General features: G+C 37.6%; 1 protein-coding gene across 1 annotated transcript in view; it reads left to right on the top strand.

Moving 5' to 3' along the window:
- Positions 1 to 18,971, top strand: part of FER (FER tyrosine kinase) — a 189,402-nt gene that overhangs the window by 24,807 nt on the left and 145,624 nt on the right. The window contains exons 4-6 of the mRNA XM_040090890.1: positions 3,307 to 3,565; positions 8,425 to 8,598; positions 12,593 to 12,692. Coding sequence (XP_039946824.1) covers positions 3,359 to 3,565; positions 8,425 to 8,598; positions 12,593 to 12,692 — 481 coding nt within the window. The 5' untranslated portion in view covers positions 3,307 to 3,358. The remainder of the gene's footprint in view (positions 1 to 3,306; positions 3,566 to 8,424; positions 8,599 to 12,592; positions 12,693 to 18,971) is intronic.

Here is an 18,971-nt window from a genome sequence, read left to right as displayed (position 1 = left end):
CGTCTGTTTTAAAACATTTGCCATCTCTGGTTTTTCTGTTAAGATAAAATACTCTCCCATGTTTTTTTGAGATTTTTTTTTCCCCACAAGAATAGCTCTCACATTGTATTTTCATCTTTTGAACATCAGAGAAGAAAGTATGTTTGTCTCAAACTCCCCTAATCTCATACCAGTTTAAGCTTCACATTAAATCTTTTCTGGGTTCAGATTTTGCTGGTTTTGCTGATTTCTCAATTTTTCCAATAGTCTGTGGCTGCAAAATCTGTCTGGAAATCTTTGTCTTTCAGTGTCAGTATTTTAATATTGTATAGTAAAGCCAAAAAAAAAAAAAGGAAATATTAGCATTCCATAATACAGTAGCTGTGATCATAGGGGAGCACAAGGAGGATCACGCATGAATAACAGCCCTGCTTGTGTGCTGTTCTTAAACATCTTCTGATACCACGGTTGGAGACACAAGGCTGATCTAAATTCATCACTGTGCCCAAGTGATCACTGTAGGTCCCTTCTGACTGAAATACTCTGTTGTACTGGTATGACCCTGTAGGGCAGCTGTCATCTGTGGTCACTAACAAGGGTTCCAGACGTTGTCTGTATTGAACACTGTCCTTTCAAAATGTGCTTGTGTTTTTTAAAAGTATTTGAAAATCAGATTGTGTGTTCATGTGTCTGGTACATCTTATAGTTCTGACTTCAAATTAATGACTGTGTGATCTGTACTGTTTTCAGTTATTTAAAAGTATTAAAAATCATTAAAAAATCATAAGTGGTTTTAACATCAAAATTGGTTTTTAGCTTATCAAAACTTAAGATTAGTTAAGTGGTTTAGGTCTTTAATACATCTTCACCACTTCTTTGCTTTCACAGTAAAGCACTTGAATTTGGCTGGATGTCTTCATTGAAGATTTTCCTAATTTACGTGGAAGTCACAAGCCAGCTGACTTACCCATTTGGGAATCATCAGTTCTGAGTCTTTATACTTGTTAGTTTTAGCAAATCAGAGTTTTATCAATTTGCAAAGCAATTTTTTGCTGTGCTGCTTCTGTCACAGCTGTGCTTCTATTCTGAAAGGAATAATTTAAAATAAAGACTGGAGTCCAGTGTGTGTACAATTTTTGCCTATGTATCTAGGCATCTAATAGTGGAATTGGAAAAAAATCTGATTACTGCTTCATGAAGAGCAACTTAGCAGGCTGAGATATTGTTGGGTCTTTTGTTCTACTGATTTTTGTAATCCTATAGCTCCTTTTTAAGTCAGTAGAAACAGACTGAAATATGACATGCTGAGAATATTTCCTCCATTCCTTGTCATACTGCCTCTCAGTATAAAACAGAGGCTCCAGTAAAAGCAAGCAAGGCATTACTTTACTCATAACACAAGGCCAAACTTCACTGTGAGATTCAGTTCAGATCTCTTCTGGATCTGGAAGCAAGAAAACAAGGATACTGTCTTTTCTCATGGCTATTGTGCTGGGAGAGTTAGGTAAAGTGCTAAAACGGGGTAGGAGAGAAATGGAAAGTCATAAAAGTGGATCTAGGTCTAAAGGGCATCAAAAAACTGCTAGTGCAACTTTAGTCATGTTAAGGGGCTGAATATTTTTTTCTTTGGTTCATATTACTAAAATGTAGTCCTGAAAGAGTATTCCTGAATTTTAATTGTGGAGGTATTTTCATTAATATTAGTAATAATTACATAGTTTATAAACACAGCAATATAAGCTATTTACTGTTGCTGTGTATGACTGAATTCCTAGCCATCAGTAATAATTCTGACTAAAATATACAGTCTCAAATTAAAGAGCTTAGGAAAGCTTAAGGGTGGTTACTCATATAGTTTTGACTCATCTGTATTGTGTAGATACATAGTAATGTGGCACTTTCTAGTTTTCTTTATTGGATCTTCTGCTATGTAGCATGGTTTGTGTTCTAAGAATAAACATGTAGTATATGAGGCTAATTTCAGAGGCTGCTTGAAGTTCTGATTTGCAAAGTCTTCAGAAATGTTGTGCAGTAACTGAAGCCTGTAACATACTTATTTTTTCTGAATACCTAACATGGTAAGGATTCTAGGCGCTCTGAAAAGTCTGTCTTTAAGCCTTGTACATTGTAATATGAGCTGCCACAGTCTTGACATTAGTTTATATGTCTCAGTTCTTAATGTAAAATAAGAATATTAGTCCTACTTCTCTCAATAGACTGCTAAGAAGATAAGTATGTTAATGTTTTTAGAATGCTGCTAATGTAAGTGATAATGTGTAGAGCCTGTGAAGAAATTGGTATTTCTGTGTTAAAAAGAACCAAGACTTGGCTGTAGTGCAAGAATTAGTGAATAGGCAGTATACAGGCTGTGGCTGTACTGCAGTCCAGAGATAAGGGTTGCAGTTTATATAAGTTTATCTTACTTGAACCTCATTAGTATCGGAACAGATAGTTGGTGTGTATACAAAAAAGGGGTTCAGCCTGCATTACAAAACCTGTGTGAGCGTGTAGAAATTACTTTGTGTGGTTTCAGCTCTTCCATAATGTAGCTGTGTGTTTATCAACATCAGATGCAAGAATTTCAGAGCTAACTCTAGCAATATGTCTTTGACCTTTGTTTCTGCTACAGGATTTCATAAGGCAGCATATTTTACCTGTTTATCCATCTTATTTTATGTCAGTTTGGACTGTCCTAGGATAAAATGGTGTAAACTGAAGAACTCTGACCCAGGGGACCAGTGTTTGCTTGGATGAGAAACCTGCTTTGGGGTATTTTCTGTTTTTTGGGAGGTTGAATCTACAGGTTTAATGGTCTGTTAATGCAGGGTTCAGGAGCAAACTAGATTCTAAATAGTTACCAATTTCCCACAGATGCAGTGCCTAAGAGCTGGTGTTTTATTTGGATTTTTCTGTGCTCTTAGGACAGTAAACATGAGAAGTGTTTCGAGTCAACAGGAGTAGAAAAGTGCAGTTGGCAGCTTGTCTGGAGATACTGTTAGCTGAGCTTATTTGGTTAAATATGTAGATTTGTCTTTAGTGTTTGTTTTAGATGCTGTTATGTTTTCTTTCATACTGTACTTTAAGTTAGGGAGGGATGTTTTTGCTGAATTGGAAACTGGAGAGCAGTTCTAAGGCTGAAAACTTTTCCAGTCACAGCTTGTTCAAAACAGCGCTCTGACCCTCCTTTCAGTTTGTACTGAGGAGCTGAATGTATGTGGTTAATCTTATGATTAGGTTATTTAAGGGTTTAGGAATCAATAGTTGCTCTTGTTCTCACCAGAAGTTTTTCTTTTGATAATTGTCTCATCTGTCTTTTTCTCCTTTCAGATGTGGTGAGGAGCCTGTATTTTCCCCTGTCTGGTATATAGTGCCTTAAAAAATGGGTTTTGGAGGTGACCTGAAGTATTCTCACGATGCTTTATTAAAACTGCAAGACTGGGAATTACGACTGCTGGAAACAGTGAAGAAATTTATGGTAATGAGAGTAAAAAGTGATAAAGAATATGCGTCCACTTTACAGAATCTTTGTAACCAAGTAGATAAAGAGAGTTCTTGTCAATTGGATTATATCAGCAATGTGTCCAAGGTAAGTCTGAATTCGGAATATCCTTGGGTTTATTTTTGTGTTTTTGGTTTGAGTTTGATTCCTATTGTCTTGGTTTGAAAGACAGGTATCTGCTAGGGAGAGGCAGGGCCTCTCTAGAAATGGGGAATTCCAATCCCTTCCCTCCAAGTTACTATAACTGTTAGGAAAATTAATCCAAGAACACCAGAGGTTTATGTCCAAAAAGGAGACAGAGGAGTCCTTTTACTTTATTTGAATAAAGGGAGAGGCCATGGGGCATTTCCCCTGGGGTCTCTCAGTTTTTCAGAGGATGCAGCCTCCTTTTTATCCTAATTTTCTGGCCGCATTTCCCTCTCTCTTTCCCCATTGGCTGAGGTACTTGAGAGGTACAGACTTCCCGAAATGCCTAAGACCTAAGATTCTCCTTTCAATGTATAAACCCTCTAATTTTTAATTTTTATGAGATTTATAGGTTTTCCCCATTGTTGCTTTCATCTTTCAATATTCAGTTTCATTTACAAACAAACCTATGGTTTGTTTGTAAAGGCAAGTATCTTCTTTTCCATTCATCAATCAGTAGAATCCTTCCCATTGTTTCTCTTATCTCTCAGTGCTAGTTTTATCTAGCAGAAGACCCAGGGCTTGTTTGTAAAGACAAATCTTGTCATTCCGCTCATAACTTAGAAGATTAAAGAGGCTTTTCAGTCAGAGCTATGGGGAAAGGAATAACAGTTCTTTACTAGTAAGTATAACAGGACAAACAACAGCAACTACAGCAATAATAATAATAAAAAGAACCAAGAACCTCGAGCCCGGGCAGTCTGATCTCTTGGGCCCCTCCCCAAGAGCACCAAGCCGAAACGGTGGGACACTCCTGGGCTGATGGCTGGAAACGGTGGGTTGTCCCAGCTGGCAGGGGGGTGTCCCGGCAGGCAAAGTGAGCAGTGCTGAAGAAGCCGCGACAGCAGGGGCTGGCCCAGCTCCAGCAGGGCAGGCGAAGGAGCTCCAAATTCCTGGGCACTCCAGCAGATGATGGATGGTGGTAGAATCCTCAGGACCGACCCTCCGTTAACAGTGGAGCAGCTAGCAGCCTCCCGACCGTCCTCTCTGATGCTGAGTGCAGGAGGAAAACACACTCAGCTCCCGGAGCCCTGTATCTTTCCTCGCCCAAACTTAAGTGATCTTCCCCCACTGTTGGCCACTTTTGTGTGGGTCAAGCACCCTCTAAGCATCAGTATTTAGTCTCTTAGCAACTTATGGTGGGGGGAGAATTCTATAGGGAAAAAAAAAAAACGAAAACCAAACCTAACCCGCAGCACCTATCCATTCAGTTTCTTGAGCCAAAGTATTTCTTAGTGTTGCCAAAGGATTTAAAATGGATTGTTTTAGTTTCTTCGTGAAATACGCAGAAGGTGAACTCTAGTCTTGCTTTGAAAAATTAGCTGAATGAGAATCAATCCCGATTTTTAAATTCAGTATTTTACATAAATGGGTTGACCCTGCTACTTTTAGTGCTTTGAAAATCAAGTATGCTGTAGTAAACTTTTCTTTTAAGATAGGAACTGATGTTTAGGTCATATAGAATTGGTGACAGAAACAGAAAAATGCCAGGAAATGAAGGCAAAGCCAAGCATTTCAGCTGTTATTTGCACTGCAGCATGTGTTGTAAAAACAAAACATTAATTCAGGATGTTTCTCGTAATTGTAAGGTTATTTTGTATTCGGTTTAAAATAACTGTGTTTCTTTTTAAAAAGGTACAACTGTCTGTTCTCCAAACTGTCTGGTTTTCAGATTTAGAGCAAGTCTAAGTAAATGTTATGATGAAGCAAACTTCCTTTATCACCTGTTTGAAAGGTTTGCTCTGGACCTGGATTCTATACTAACATGAGAACACTATTCGGTTTTGACGGCTTATTCAGTCCTTGGCCCTTGTTCTGTAGCAGTGGTTACACAGTGCCTTCAGTCTGGCATGAATCCTCATTTTCTCTCTGCAGGAAAACACCCTTTCTGGGTCAGGTTAAATTGTGGATAAAGCAGTTTTTATGTTGTGGGCTTATGGGGTGGCTGCTTGGACAGTTGCTGTGGCATAGCATTAGGTATAGGACTGTGCCTCAAGTGGATGGATGTTTACAGGGTTAAAGTGGCTGCGTGTAACTTGAAAGCTGTGCTGCTGTAGCTAGGTGGCTTCAGAACTCTGCAGTGTTTATAAATAACATGTTCTGTTGTTGCTTCCCTCCCCCACAATAATTCTTTCCTTGTAAATTGAAATACTGCTCTTTTTTTCCACTGGCACAGAGTATTTAGCATTCTAATGTATCAACAAACATTAACCTCCACATAGGTATCTCAGTCTAGGACAATTTGTGTTAATAACATAGACACTTCTTGTGAGCAGAGAAATGAAAAAAATCTGGAGATGTGACTTAAACCAGGTTCTTTTTGGCTTGAAAAGTGGCATGCATGTCACATTTTGAAATCTTGTTTTGAACAGAGGCATTTAGTTGTCCTTCAGCATCGTTTTCATTCCTTTTTTTTTCCCTTAAGGAGGTTTAATTTTTCACTTAGTTGCATCTCTGATATCTATGTTTTTATATAACAGCAAAAATATTCATACGGACTGGCAGATCTTTTGTATAGGCTTGTCTTGAAATTTCACTGATGCCTTGGATTTTGAAGCTGTGTAGTGACACATTATCTTACTGGTTTTACCAGTTGAAAAGCCTGAATTATTGATTTATTTACTAATCTCATTCTAATTTATTTTACTCTTTTCTCTCTTCCTGACATTTTACAGAAATAAAGAATGATGCAAATTATTATGCAAATTATTATTAGGGGACATGAGTCTAGTTTCTTACATCTTCTGAGATGTTAAATACCTGTGTTTGGTATTGTGGTATTATTTGGCATTTTGTAGCATTAAAATCCAATAGCAAGCTGTTTAATTTTTCATGGGCTTTGTTTGGTTTTGTTGTTGTGGTTGTTCTCTTTGTTTTGTTCTCTTAAGCATACAGTAAAAGTGAGCACTTAGAGAGAAATGATGTTTCGGAAAATCTGTCTTCTGGGTTTTTTAATGTGGAGACAACAAACTTGCTGAAAGGCATAGTAGCAGCAACTGGTAATGCTAGAAAAGGGGTGTTTTTAAGACCTTCCAGACTGCTCTTTTGTGTGTGCATATGTCTGAAAAATAATGTTAAACCAAACAATAGTATATTTTATTGCATTTGTTGGATTGTGGTAATTTTTTGTGGAAGAAAATGCTTTACCTTTTCTGCTGTTCCCACTCAACTTTTTTGTCCCATATAAATCTCTATTACAGAAATGTTTCCACTTTACCTTCTCCTAATTTAGGATAATAAAATATAATCATACAAAGCACAGAAATCCTGCTTTACTGCTATTTCCCTATAGAAAGATTGCTTTTACCTTTTCCTGATGGACAGAGTGATGTGAAGAACAGGGAATTATTCAAATGACTTTTTTTTTTTTTTTTTTAATAGAAAGGGGAGTAATTGCTTTTGGTGTGATTTTTCGGGATTAAAACAGTAGTTGTTTCATCAGTAAAAAATCAGCCTTATGGAAAACAGATGACTCTGACTACATTTTCACCTCTGAGAGCACTTTTCATGATCTCTTCTGTAACCACAAAGGCCCACTCTTCTCACACAAGTGTTCAATGCTGTTTTGTCCTATGCAGATTTGCAGTATGGCTTCTGAAATGGTCTCCAGCCATAGCAGGGATGCTTTAGGCCTTGCCATTTTATAATACCACACTTTAAGCAGTCTAGATAGCTCTGTGCCAATCTGTGGGATATTTACAACCTGGAGGAAATGTTAGATAGTTCATTATAGAGGGAAGTCGGTTGTCTTTTGTTTGGTTTTTTTTTCTAGTATCCAGTTTCTGTTGCAGCATTGTCAGGTAGAGATGGAAATATGAGGTATATATGTTAGTACGCAGGTTATAAAAAAAACCCCAAAGCTAACAAACTAATTAATTTTCTAAAGTTTTTTTTCTCGGGCTGATTTCTGTTTCAGCCAGTAAAACTCACATGCTAGCTGCCTTTAAAACTTTGTACTTCTGTGCTATTTAGCCACTCTGAAATCTTAGCTATAGCACAGTATTCATTGTCAGGGGGTTATCTTTAAGGAGTCCAATGTGTGACAGCAATCTCAAGGGTAATGAAAGCTTTTATTTGAACAGAAGTTTAATTTCACATTTGTGTCTGTGATATCTGTAGATGTGTATCTGTATTCAAAGCCACACACAGCACATTAAGCTTTCCTGAAAACTGGCAGAATGTGCAAGGAAGATGTTAAAGAAAGGGTACAGGAGGATGTGAGGTTATAGCAACAGATGAGTGTTATGTGTGGTTGTGCTTTGGGTACTGATGGCCTGAGTGATGCTGCTGTGTGAAGTGGTGGATTTAATGGTGTCCCCTTAAACTACCCCCCCTCAAATGCATATTGCTGTAAGGTATTCAGAAAAAGGTGTAAGTCAGCTTGGGCAGAGAACTGTGGGGGGAAACATGAGGACAAAGGATATAAGAACGTGGTTCCTCAGGGGTGTTGGGGATATATTTAAAAAAAACCTAAGGCTACAGTGCTTTTTTTGGTATTCAGAAATACTAGGACAGTGCTGAAGGGTGAACATTCAATGCTGTATTTATGTCTCTGGTGCATTTTTGTGATTTTATGAGTAGCATTGAGGCATGATTCTGCTGTTGCAGGAGGATCTCAGATGCATTTGGGTAAGCTTAAAATTAGGTTTTTACTGATTTTTTTAAACAATAATGAATCTTTTCCCACAGTTCTTGTTAACTGTTTGGTTATTTGTGAGCTGAAATAAATAAGTGCTTTTATGTTCTATCTTTTTTTATAGTCTTGGTTGCTCATGGTACAACAAACAGAACAGCTGAGCAAAATAATGAAGACACATGCAGAGGATCTTAACTCTGGGCCCTTGCATAGGCTTACAATGATGATCAAAGATAAGCAGCAAGTTAAGAAGAGTTTTGTAGGTGTTCATCAACAAATTGAAGCAGAGATGTACAAGGTATTTATTCACCTGTGCTTGATAAATTGATTATAATTATCTGTTTAAAAATATTAAATTAGAAGTAGATGTTTTTGGTTTTGTTCATGCTGTGGTAAAAGTGTAGTGGGTGATATGTAGACTGCTTAGTTTAAATTTTTATAATTTTCTACACAGTTTTTCTTTCTTGCTAGCTGAGAAGGCAAAGAGGGAAAAGTTTCTTCCATATGAATTTCTGTGGACAGACAGTGCTGGAAATACTCTTCTAGTAGAGGATAATTCTTGTGTGACACTTCTCTATTCCATCTCTTTTTCCTGTTCTAGTTCCACTGTAGACATTTATGTGACCAGGGCACTGTAAACGTTTTTTAATGAGTGCTCTTGGCAGTCCATACTCTTTTTGGGTGGGGACAGATAAAATAGGGTTCTAGTCCCTATTCTAAAATATAAAGCAGGTGTAAACCAAACATTTGAGACTGCAGGTGAAACTTCAGAGTGTTTTCCATGACATATCTGTTTTGCTTGTGTTCAAAGTCCTGTATCTTGTCAATAAAGCTGACAGAAATCACAGTTTCATTCAGATACTCTGGGGGAAATTCAGCTACAGGTGTCAAAAATCAGAGTCTGAAAGGTCTACTGAGAGAAGGAGAAGCATTGTTTCTTCTTTCTTTCAGCAGAGAATTTGGGATTTGAAGTCGTGTAATTAAAATGTAACATCTGAATAAAGCAGAAACACTGTCACGGATTGATGAGTGAAAGATTCTTGGGCCAGTTACAAAAAGAACTTGGAACTATTCTGTATTTAAACTAAGACTATTTTAAGTTAAATACACCGGTTCTAGTACGATTGCTTCCATAATATGCTAGAATCTTGGCATCTTCCCCAAGCAGGGACTATGGGAATGTCTTTTTTGATGCATGGTCAGTAGGCTGTCATTATCTGATAAAATTTCAAGCCAGATAATCACATGCTGCTACTTGTGAATTGGTGCATCTCAAAAAAGTCAGGATGGAAGAAGAGGAAAAATTGGTAGCATTTCTAACTGGTGTTAGAAATAATAGAAGTTATAAAAAATTGCAGAAAGAGAAAAAGATAAGAAAGAATGGTTGAATGGAGTAAGACTGCTGGAAGCTCAGGTATACTTTGAAAAGAGACTATGCAATGTTTTGTTTTTTGTTTATAGGCCAAACTCTAATAAAATCTCTAATAAATATGTCTTATTTTAAAAGACTTTTCCAAAAAACCCCCTAATGCATACTGAGCACTTGCCAGATGATTATTACAAATCATATTGACTTTATTTAATTATGGGCTGCATAGCCATTAAAGTATTTTGCATCCTGCTGATTAAGCTTGCATTGTTGTTTGGTTTGAGGTTTTGGGGGGTTGTTTTCCTTTTTTTCACTTCCCTGATTTTGCTAAGAAATACCTGAATAGTGTTCTTGTATTGTTAGCTGACATTCAAGGTTTTGTATGCCTGGAGCTCTGTCATAGTTTTAATTTCAAACTGGGGGGAAACACCAATTAATGTAGTGGTTTTACGTTCACTAAATTTCGGTCTTGGTACTTACTCTTTCTGTGGGAGAGAGACTAGGAGAAAAACAAAGCAGGCTCAACCTTAAAGTTAACAAATAGTTTTATTAACACACACTAAAAGAATAGAAAAAATAGAAAGTTGGAAAAAACCCCCTAAAACGGAATGAAACTTCAAAAACACTCTTCCCTCCCCTTACAAACTGTTCACTTTCTTACAAAACAACATAAAGAGACAAAACTTGTAATTTTCAGTCAGTTTCACTATCTGACAATAGTCTTTCATCAGTTTATTAGGGGAAGAGTATCTTATAGAATCATGGATCCCACTGACAACTTAGAACAGTTCTCTTGTGGATTTTAAACTGTCACAAAAACAACCGCCCGGAGAAACCTGCCTTTGTGACCCTCCCAGGAGCAGTTTCCCAAGCTGCTTATGGGTCATGGGTCTTAGACTTTTGCATACTGGGGTGTCACTTTTTAAAGATTAATAACTCTAAAGCAAAGGATTCTCCATCTCAAGGAATAGAGATATCTTCTCACTTCTTCACTGGCGCAGGGGCTTCTCATCTTTGTCTCTGTTCAAGCAATTTATAGGATATTACTTAGTTCATCACGAGCACTTTTGCTCGAATCCACACACAAATTAAAACAATCATCTCCCCAAATGCATATCTTTCGCATGATTTAAAGGAATGACCTAAATACAGAGTTCATTTCCATGGCTCAAGTAAGAATGGAACAACCAGCTCTTCAACCCTCTGTCCCAATAGTCTTTTCACTCTTGCTCTGCTGACTTCATGCTGTTGTTCTTTATGTTCACTCTGTCCTTTCTTACTCTCTCAGAGAAGGGCTGAGCTCTGGAAGCTTCATGTCGCTAAGCTCAGAGTCTTTTCCTCTCTCTCTGTAGCTTGTGGTGTTAGATGTTCAAGGCCACGCTGGTGAGGGAGGAAGAACTCACAGAAACATCAGAGATCGGAGCACTCAGGCAGTCTGGAATCACAAAAAAAACCAGGCAGGATCGTAAATGCCTTCTCAGCCACCCCTCGGTGTAAATCGGGGTGGCTTCGGCCCAAATGGTGCCCATAGCTCTTACCAGGAGCCTAGCAGAGATCTCTCCCTGCTCCAGAGAAGTCTGAAGAAAGTAGCTGTTGCGGAACAGCAACCTCTCCTTGCCTTCCCCAACCCCCGGGAGCCGATGGAATCCGGCCAGGCCTCAGGCCAGCTCCTCCCCCAAAAAGGGGGAAGCAGCAGGCCCAGCTCGATGTTACCTGTCTCTCTCTGGCCAAAGGAAAGAAGAAAAAGGACCCACCTTACAGGAAATTCACGGGGTTTTATATGGTACTTCCTAAAGTCGCAGCTAACAATTTCAGTGGTCAAAACAGATGTCAATATTCCAACTAACTCCCTGATAGGTCCCTGTCTCTTCCAAAGCAATTCCCCGGTCCTGACCTGGAGAATTATTCTACATTCTTCTATAACTAAAAAACCAAACTGTACTAACCCCTGACAAGCACTTTCAGAATGGTTCCTTGAAATTCCATTAAAATTAGTTAATAATTTCTCTTCCAATTGTTAATGATTTCCCAGTCGAAGTCTGTTTTTCTGGTTTTGTTTTTTTGTTTGTTTGGGGGGTTTTTTCTTTTTTTTTTTCCTTTTTTTTTGGTCAGAATTCTTTATTTTTCTTTACAATATATGCTAGCTTTTTTTGGTATTGCGATGGCTGGTTTGTTACTGGCTTTCGTTTGCAAGTTCATGATTTGGGATTACTTCTGAACAGTGCACTAGTTTTGTCACACACTGAATGAGTGCTGGGAGTAGAAGAGAAAACTTTAATTTTGTGACCAAAAATGTTATGTTCAGTGCTCTGTTTCATGGTAGATGTTTTTATTTGATTCATTGCTTATGTAGTTGGGTTTTTGTTTGGGTTTCTTTGGTTGTTTGTTTAGTTTTCCTTTTTTAAGTGTTTAAGTTTTACAGTTGATAGATTATTTCATGCCAAGTTGCTGTTCCTTAGTCATTTATATGAGGTGTAATGTCTAAAAATTCTGGGGTTTTTTTAGGTGCTAAAGAAATTCCTTCCTACGCATAGGACATTTCAAGCCAGTATCATTTGTTAAGCATCTTTTTGATGTGTTTTTTGTCTTGTAATTGAAATGCAATGTTATTGATGGTTAGCTAGATTTTCTAAATTTATTTTTAAATACATTGGTGTGAATGGGGATTTGTGTCTTAGGCCACTTACTTAATTCCATGCATTTATTGATCTTGATTTTTCACCACGTAATTGGCAACATGTAATTTGCACTATATAATTGCACCATGTAATATCCTATTAAGATTTTCTCAAGCCGGTGGAAAGTGTAGCATCCTTATTTTAGATAATAAATTCTCTTATTGCTGTTTTACTAATGCTATTGTTTTTTAAATATGTTGAGAATAAGTATTTTTAATGCTTTTTAAATTTCTCTTTTCTTAAAGGTCACAAAGACAGAACTAGAGAAACTTAAGTCTAGCTACAGGCAACTAATAAAAGAAGTTAATTCTGCCAAAGAAAAGTATAAAGAAGCTGTGGCTAAAGGTATGATTGACTTGGTTTTGTTTATTTATTAGTGCCTTTTTCAAACCTGCTAAAACTCTTAAAATGAAACAAGGTATTTTTTTTTTATTTTGAGCTGCTTGATTACAATGTAAAAACTTATTTAATGTCTTAAGTAAGCCAGGCTGATTGCCATCATGTATGCTTGCTATAATCTTTTAAAAATTCACAAAGTATAAGGGGTTATTCTTTTAAGTTCTTGTATCCTTCCTCCAGTGGATGTTTTTGGAATCTAAAATTGCTCAGATGGACTCTGGTTTCACCTGTGTTGTAGCCGCAGCCTACTTGCCTGTGAATTATTGTTGTTGCTACAGTGGCATCAGCATCAGTTCTTGTCAGTGTAATGCATCAAACTTTGTCAACCTCATCTAAAAGAGGAAAATAACTCATTTGAACACCAAGATTTTTTTTTAGGGAATGATGTGTTCAATCTGCATGGATTTTGATTCCTGTTGAATTGTGCTCAAATGATAAGAGAGCCTTTGCTCTATTACGTATTGAAATATCTTGCTAATAGTTTTTCTTTTGTGTCCTTCTAAGATATTCTTTTGTTCCTTTAGTAAAAATTGATTGAAAGGCAGTATGTAAGTGTAATTCCAAGATCCATCTTAAGATTTTGCATGAGTGTCTGTCTTGGTTTGAAAAGACAGTTATCTGCTAGGGAGAGGCGGGGCCTCTCTAGGAATGGGGAATTCCAATCCCTTCCCTCCAAGTTATTATAATTTAGAAGATTAAAAAGGCTTTTCAGTCAGAACTATGGGGAAAGGAATAACAGTCCTCTACTAGTAAATATAATAGGACAAACAAACAACAACAGCAATAATAATAATAAAAAAAACAGAACCAAGAACCCCAAGGGGCTTTGTCTCACAAGTCCCGGCCAGTCTGATCTCTTGGGTCCCTAAGAACACCAAGCCGAAATGGTGGAAAAACTCTGGGGCTGATGGCTGGAAACGGTGGGTTGTCCCAGCAGGCAGGGGTGTGTGCCGGCAGGCAAAGTGAGCAGTGCTGAAGAAGACATGACAGCTGGATGAGGCTGACCCAGAACCAGCAGGGCAGGTGAAGGGCTTTGAATTCCTGGGTGCTCCAGCAGATGATAGAATTCCCAGGACTGGACCCTCCATTAACAGCGGACTCTTCACGCAGCCAGCAGTCACCTGACCATCCTCTCCAAAACCGGGAGCAGAAAAAAGTACCCTCAGCTCCCGGAGCCCTGGAGCCTTTTCCTCCCCCCCAAACTAAGTGATCCATTTCTTTTGTGTGGGTCAAGTACCCTTTAAGCATCTGTATTTAGTCTCTTAGCAACTTATGGGGGGAGAAATACTATAGGAAAACTTAAGCCCCAACAGTGTCTAAATGACAGTTAATTGTTCTTGGTTCTGTTGTAGTATAGTTACAGTAGCTCTCAGTGAGGGTAGATTGTTTCTTGCCAGATTTGTCTTAAATTTGGACAAAACAGCAGGGGAGAAGTTACGCTGTTGAACTTCTACTGTTCTTTTTCTTTTACTGAAGTTCATAAACACTTAAAAATGAAAATGCATAGTTTGGTGTTAATTTCATCCAGTTCCATATTTACTGTATGTAACTTAATTTGATTACTCAGTTTATTCTCAAGTAACTATTTAACATTGGAATATGTAGTATGTATCATGGAAAATAATATGTTATTTTTAGCCTGTTTTATCTTCTCTTCCTGTTACCAGTCTGGTCATTCTTTTTTTCCTGAAGAACCAAACTTTCCCATTGGAATAAAGGAGTGTTTTGGCTGTCAGCAGCTGTGATATTTTGATGTGATTTTGATTAACCAAATTAATGTTCCTTCAGATAGATGGCGAACAAATTGTTTTTAAGACACTTATGTCCTGTGGTTTTCTCTGACCTCCTTTCAGAGCCTTTCAGGCTTTTATCTAATGTTTGTCTTACTATAATTCATACTTCATTTCATTTCTGTTAAAATCTTACTGTAAGTCTGCTTTGACAAACACTAATGCCCATTAAAATGTTTTTCTCCCAAAAGCTGCAGAATTGCTTCTCTCCTGCTGTATCCCAGGTCCTGTTCCTGTTTACAAATACTCATGCATTTGATGAGCTGCTACAGCTGTTTATCAGCTGCAAGTCAGCTGAGCCACTTGAATTTCTTAAATTGTGGTATTCCTGGGCTTTTAAGTTTTCAAACTGGTTTACTGGTGAAGTGAAAAGTTAAGGAAATTTTGAATTTACAGTGCTTCATTGTTCTAGGGTATTCTTTATTCAGTAAGCTAAGTTTATTCAGATTATGTGCTATTAAGATATATTACTTTTGTTAATGTACAAACTGGTTCAGTTTTTCAGGATTTCAAGAATTTTTGAAAATTAGAGAAGAAACAGTATTACAGGAACAGTGGGAGGGTATAACTAAGTATTGAAAATAAACTGAAAATCATTTTTTTAAAACAAAAAAATGAAAATCTTTTGACACCACTTCTTTCAAATAACTTGTTTAAAGAGCTCACCCAGGCTCATTTATGTAAAATGTTTTAAAGAGAGTCTGTTCCTCTGACAGTCTAGTCTGTAAGACAGTGACTGGCTTTGCTTCTCTGAAGCCAAAGAGGACAACTGCCCCTTAGGACATACAATTTTAGATTTACCCTGGGTGGAAATTTGTGCAGCACCTGTACAAGCCTGGTCCCCAGGAAAAGAATGTCAGACAAAGTAGTGTCTGACAAATGTCTCTGTTTTGCAAGAGCAATGATTTTGAAATGTAGTCACTTTTTCTACTTTGTTTTGGAATAGCAAAGCTGCTTTCTGGTGAGAGAGTAGGTTTATTAGAGCTGCTTGTGAAAGAGTTACAACTGGTTCATCAGCTTGTGAAGAGAATTCTTCCCCAGTTTTTGGGTTATTGAAAGTGATATTAAGCTCTGGGCTAAACACGCATGGTAGAGGATATTAACCAATAAGGGTAGAGGCTGGCAAAGTTTGTACAGTGGAAAGTAATATCATGATTTTCTGGAATCAGGGAGTATTCTCAGGTAAACTTGATTTTCTGTGTATTCTACTTTGCACCAGCAAAGTGGGCAGTCACTTGGAATCAATGATGCTCTAATGCAGGGCTACAGGAGTTTTCATTTTTTGGTGAAAACACTAGGAGGACCATTGCAAAGAATGTTAAGTGTTAAGGGCTGAATAATCATAGTGGTTAATTACAGGTTTTGTTAGTATTTGGGCAATGGGTAAAGCATGTGGTGGGAATTTTTGGGTAGTTTTTTTAGTGAGGAAAAGGGAACTGGTTTCTGAAAGAACGCAGGAACTTCAATATGGAAGACTTTTGGTGTCCAGATCTGGAGGAAGGTTTAAAGTGTCTGTGATTATGTCCCAGAACCCTCTGGGGGGCTATATTCTGGGGAACCCTCTGCTAGCGCTTGTGCACTGAAGGAAGCAGTGGGACAGTTGTGCTGTAGAAGCGCCACTGAGCCTTTGCTGCCACTTCCACCTTGGGCTGGGTTGCTCTGCCTTGTTATGGTCACGAGTGTCTGCCTGATGGCTCAGTCAGAAATGACTGATTTATTTTGTTGGTTCTTGCCCTTACCCCAGTAAGTTATGCATAGCTGCTCCTTTCTGGACCAGTGATTACCAAGGGAATCACAAATGCAGTCTGGTCGGTTTCTCTTGAGCATGGAGGCTCCAGGTGTCAGGCAGTCTGGTTGATGTTAGTCGTTTGCTTGATAATTTTCTGCCCTTTTTTTCCCAGTCATTCTTATATTTTTTAATATGTGGTAAGAGATAACAGGCTGAAAGAGGATGAGGTGAGCAAGGTGAACTAGTCCAGTGCCTCTATAATGAGGCATGGTTCAGTTTTTGGGACTCTGTGGACAGATTGGATGCAATAGTCTCTTCTGGATTAGAAAGGTTTGTTAAAAGAACTCCACAAAGTATGTGTACTGGGAATGCAGAGTATGTACCTTTGCAGAACTGGGGTATTTGAGTCATAGGGCATGCAGGGGTCTTTGGAACAAAATATAAGACAAAAGCTTATTATATTTTTTTCTATAATGAGGTGGTCAGCCCTGTGAAATGTTCTGGATGTGTGATACTGAGAAAAAACAGTGTAACCATTTTACAACAGCAGTCCAAAATAACAGTCTCAGAGTTTACAGGGCTGTGCTAAACAGTGATGCTGAGTAACAAGGTGATTAGAATGTCGAATGTTGATGTTGCTGCTGTGGAAAAATGTATCAAACCAATATTTGTGCCAGATGGAAAAAACATGGTTTCACTAAAGAAGTCATAAATCTCCTGAAATAATTTAATAAATAATGTATTAAGAATACAAAATGGAGACTTTAATGACTTGGACAACTGTAACTACCAAGCGTGATATTTCATTACATTTGAAATCTCATTTGGTTAGAGCAGTAACTGCTTCCACTTAAGTCTGCTGTTTGCATAATTACTTTTGTTTCTGCAGGGCTGTGCAGGTATAGTTCAGTGTGTCAGGTATACTATAGGTATAGTTCAGTGTGTCTAGGGGGTGGGTTTCAGATATTTACATCCTAGAATTTTTTGATTAAGCATTATTTACTGCTGTATAAATAAGGAAATAATGATTACAAGAAACAGTAATTTACTTAGTTCATTACAGGTTTTTTTAAAAGTTGAAATGCATTCATAAAATTTAGCATCTGTTTTTGTAGCTAATTTTGGTGTTAGATGTTGAAGTGTGAAACAGTTGCTGATATATTAGTAAATACTGCAAATTGGAACAGAGCCAGTGTAGCTTTGGGAGGTTAATACTGAATTTTAGTACAAGAAACTCTTTAGAAAAAAATTCATTTTTTCTGTAAATACATTAATTACAGGCATTTATTGTAATCCTATTCCTAGTTCATTACTGATTGAATGTAGAAAATATGTTCCAGTGCTCTTATGTGACACGGTGGATCTGAAATAAATAGTAAGGGAAAAATACTTTGATTCTAAGTATTTACTATCATAATTTCATTTTATGCTGCTACAGCAGCATAAAAAATATTGCACCAGATTTCTCTAGGCTCATGTTCCCTGACAACATTGTGATTTGGAGGAGCCTAGAAATACTAAGTGTACACCTGCCACATTATACCACATTGCTTCTGCTGGAAGAATGTTTTCCCTGCAACTCAGGTGATTTAATACTTCAGAATTGATGTGACTTCTGTGGTACATGGTACAAACTGAAGTTTCACAGCAGCATAAGCTCACATCTATGATAAATAAGAGAGCTGTTAAAAAAAGCTTTCATTAAATCAAATTATTGTCCTACTATTCTTTGTAATAGCCAAGTGATCAGAAAACACTTACTAGGTGGGTGGTGCATTCATTCTGAGATTACTTTAAAATTATTATTATACAACTACATTTCCAGGTGGCATGTAGTTGTTGCTGCAGTGAGGGAAACTTGTAGTAGGATGGTTTTTAAGATTAGTTTTGGCTGAAACTCTCATAATGTTAAGACAAAACAAGTACCACTGGCTGAACTGGTCTGTCTAACTCACAGAGGTCAGCAGGCTGCATAGATTTAAAATTTATGCTCTACTGTAGGCGTTTCAGCACATATATACTGCCATTGCATTTGCTTGGGAGGGCTAGGGCTGTTTCTTCTGTGTAAAATAAAGCTTCTAGAGCAGGAAACCCCAGGGAGTGCAGCGATATCATGGTGACTTCTTGTGGAGCATGGGACCAGCTTGGACTTAGTTTCCTCTTAACACAGACATGCAGCCCCAGGATGTGCTCTCCTCACAGACCAGCAGACGCAGGACAGAGAACTGGCTAAAGGTGCTTAATAGCCTGCCCTGATGATATCTGACAGCAGTTCAAAAGATAGAAAAGATAGAATATTCATTTTTGCTATTTTTATGCTACTTAAGATTAGGCTGATAACTTCACTGAACTAATTCTTAACTCAGAAGTTTAGATGAGATATTCTGTAAATTTGAACTATTTAAATATACACAAACAGTTTTGGGGTTGTTTTCCCATTAGAAAAATAATTTATTATTTACAATCATTAATTTGTTAAGTCATTAATCATTAATAAGTAAGTCATCATCATTAATTTTGGGAGAAGCTTCTTAACTTCTCAGAAACTGGTTGAGTGGAGAAAGGAGAGATTTTATTTGTTGAAGAAACATGTTCATGTAACAGTCTCACAAGACATAAAGGGGAAAAGACCTTTGAGATTAAATGTGAAGATCCTATCTTGTTTCTGTCTGTTTGTGATTTTAGTCTTGTAAAACCCGTGTTACT

The sequence above is a fragment of the Hirundo rustica genome, chromosome Z (genome assembly GCF_015227805.2).
Source record: "Hirundo rustica isolate bHirRus1 chromosome Z, bHirRus1.pri.v3, whole genome shotgun sequence".
Classification (NCBI taxonomy): domain Eukaryota; kingdom Metazoa; phylum Chordata; class Aves; order Passeriformes; family Hirundinidae; genus Hirundo; species Hirundo rustica.
This window is presented reverse-complemented; position numbering and strand designations above follow the sequence as displayed.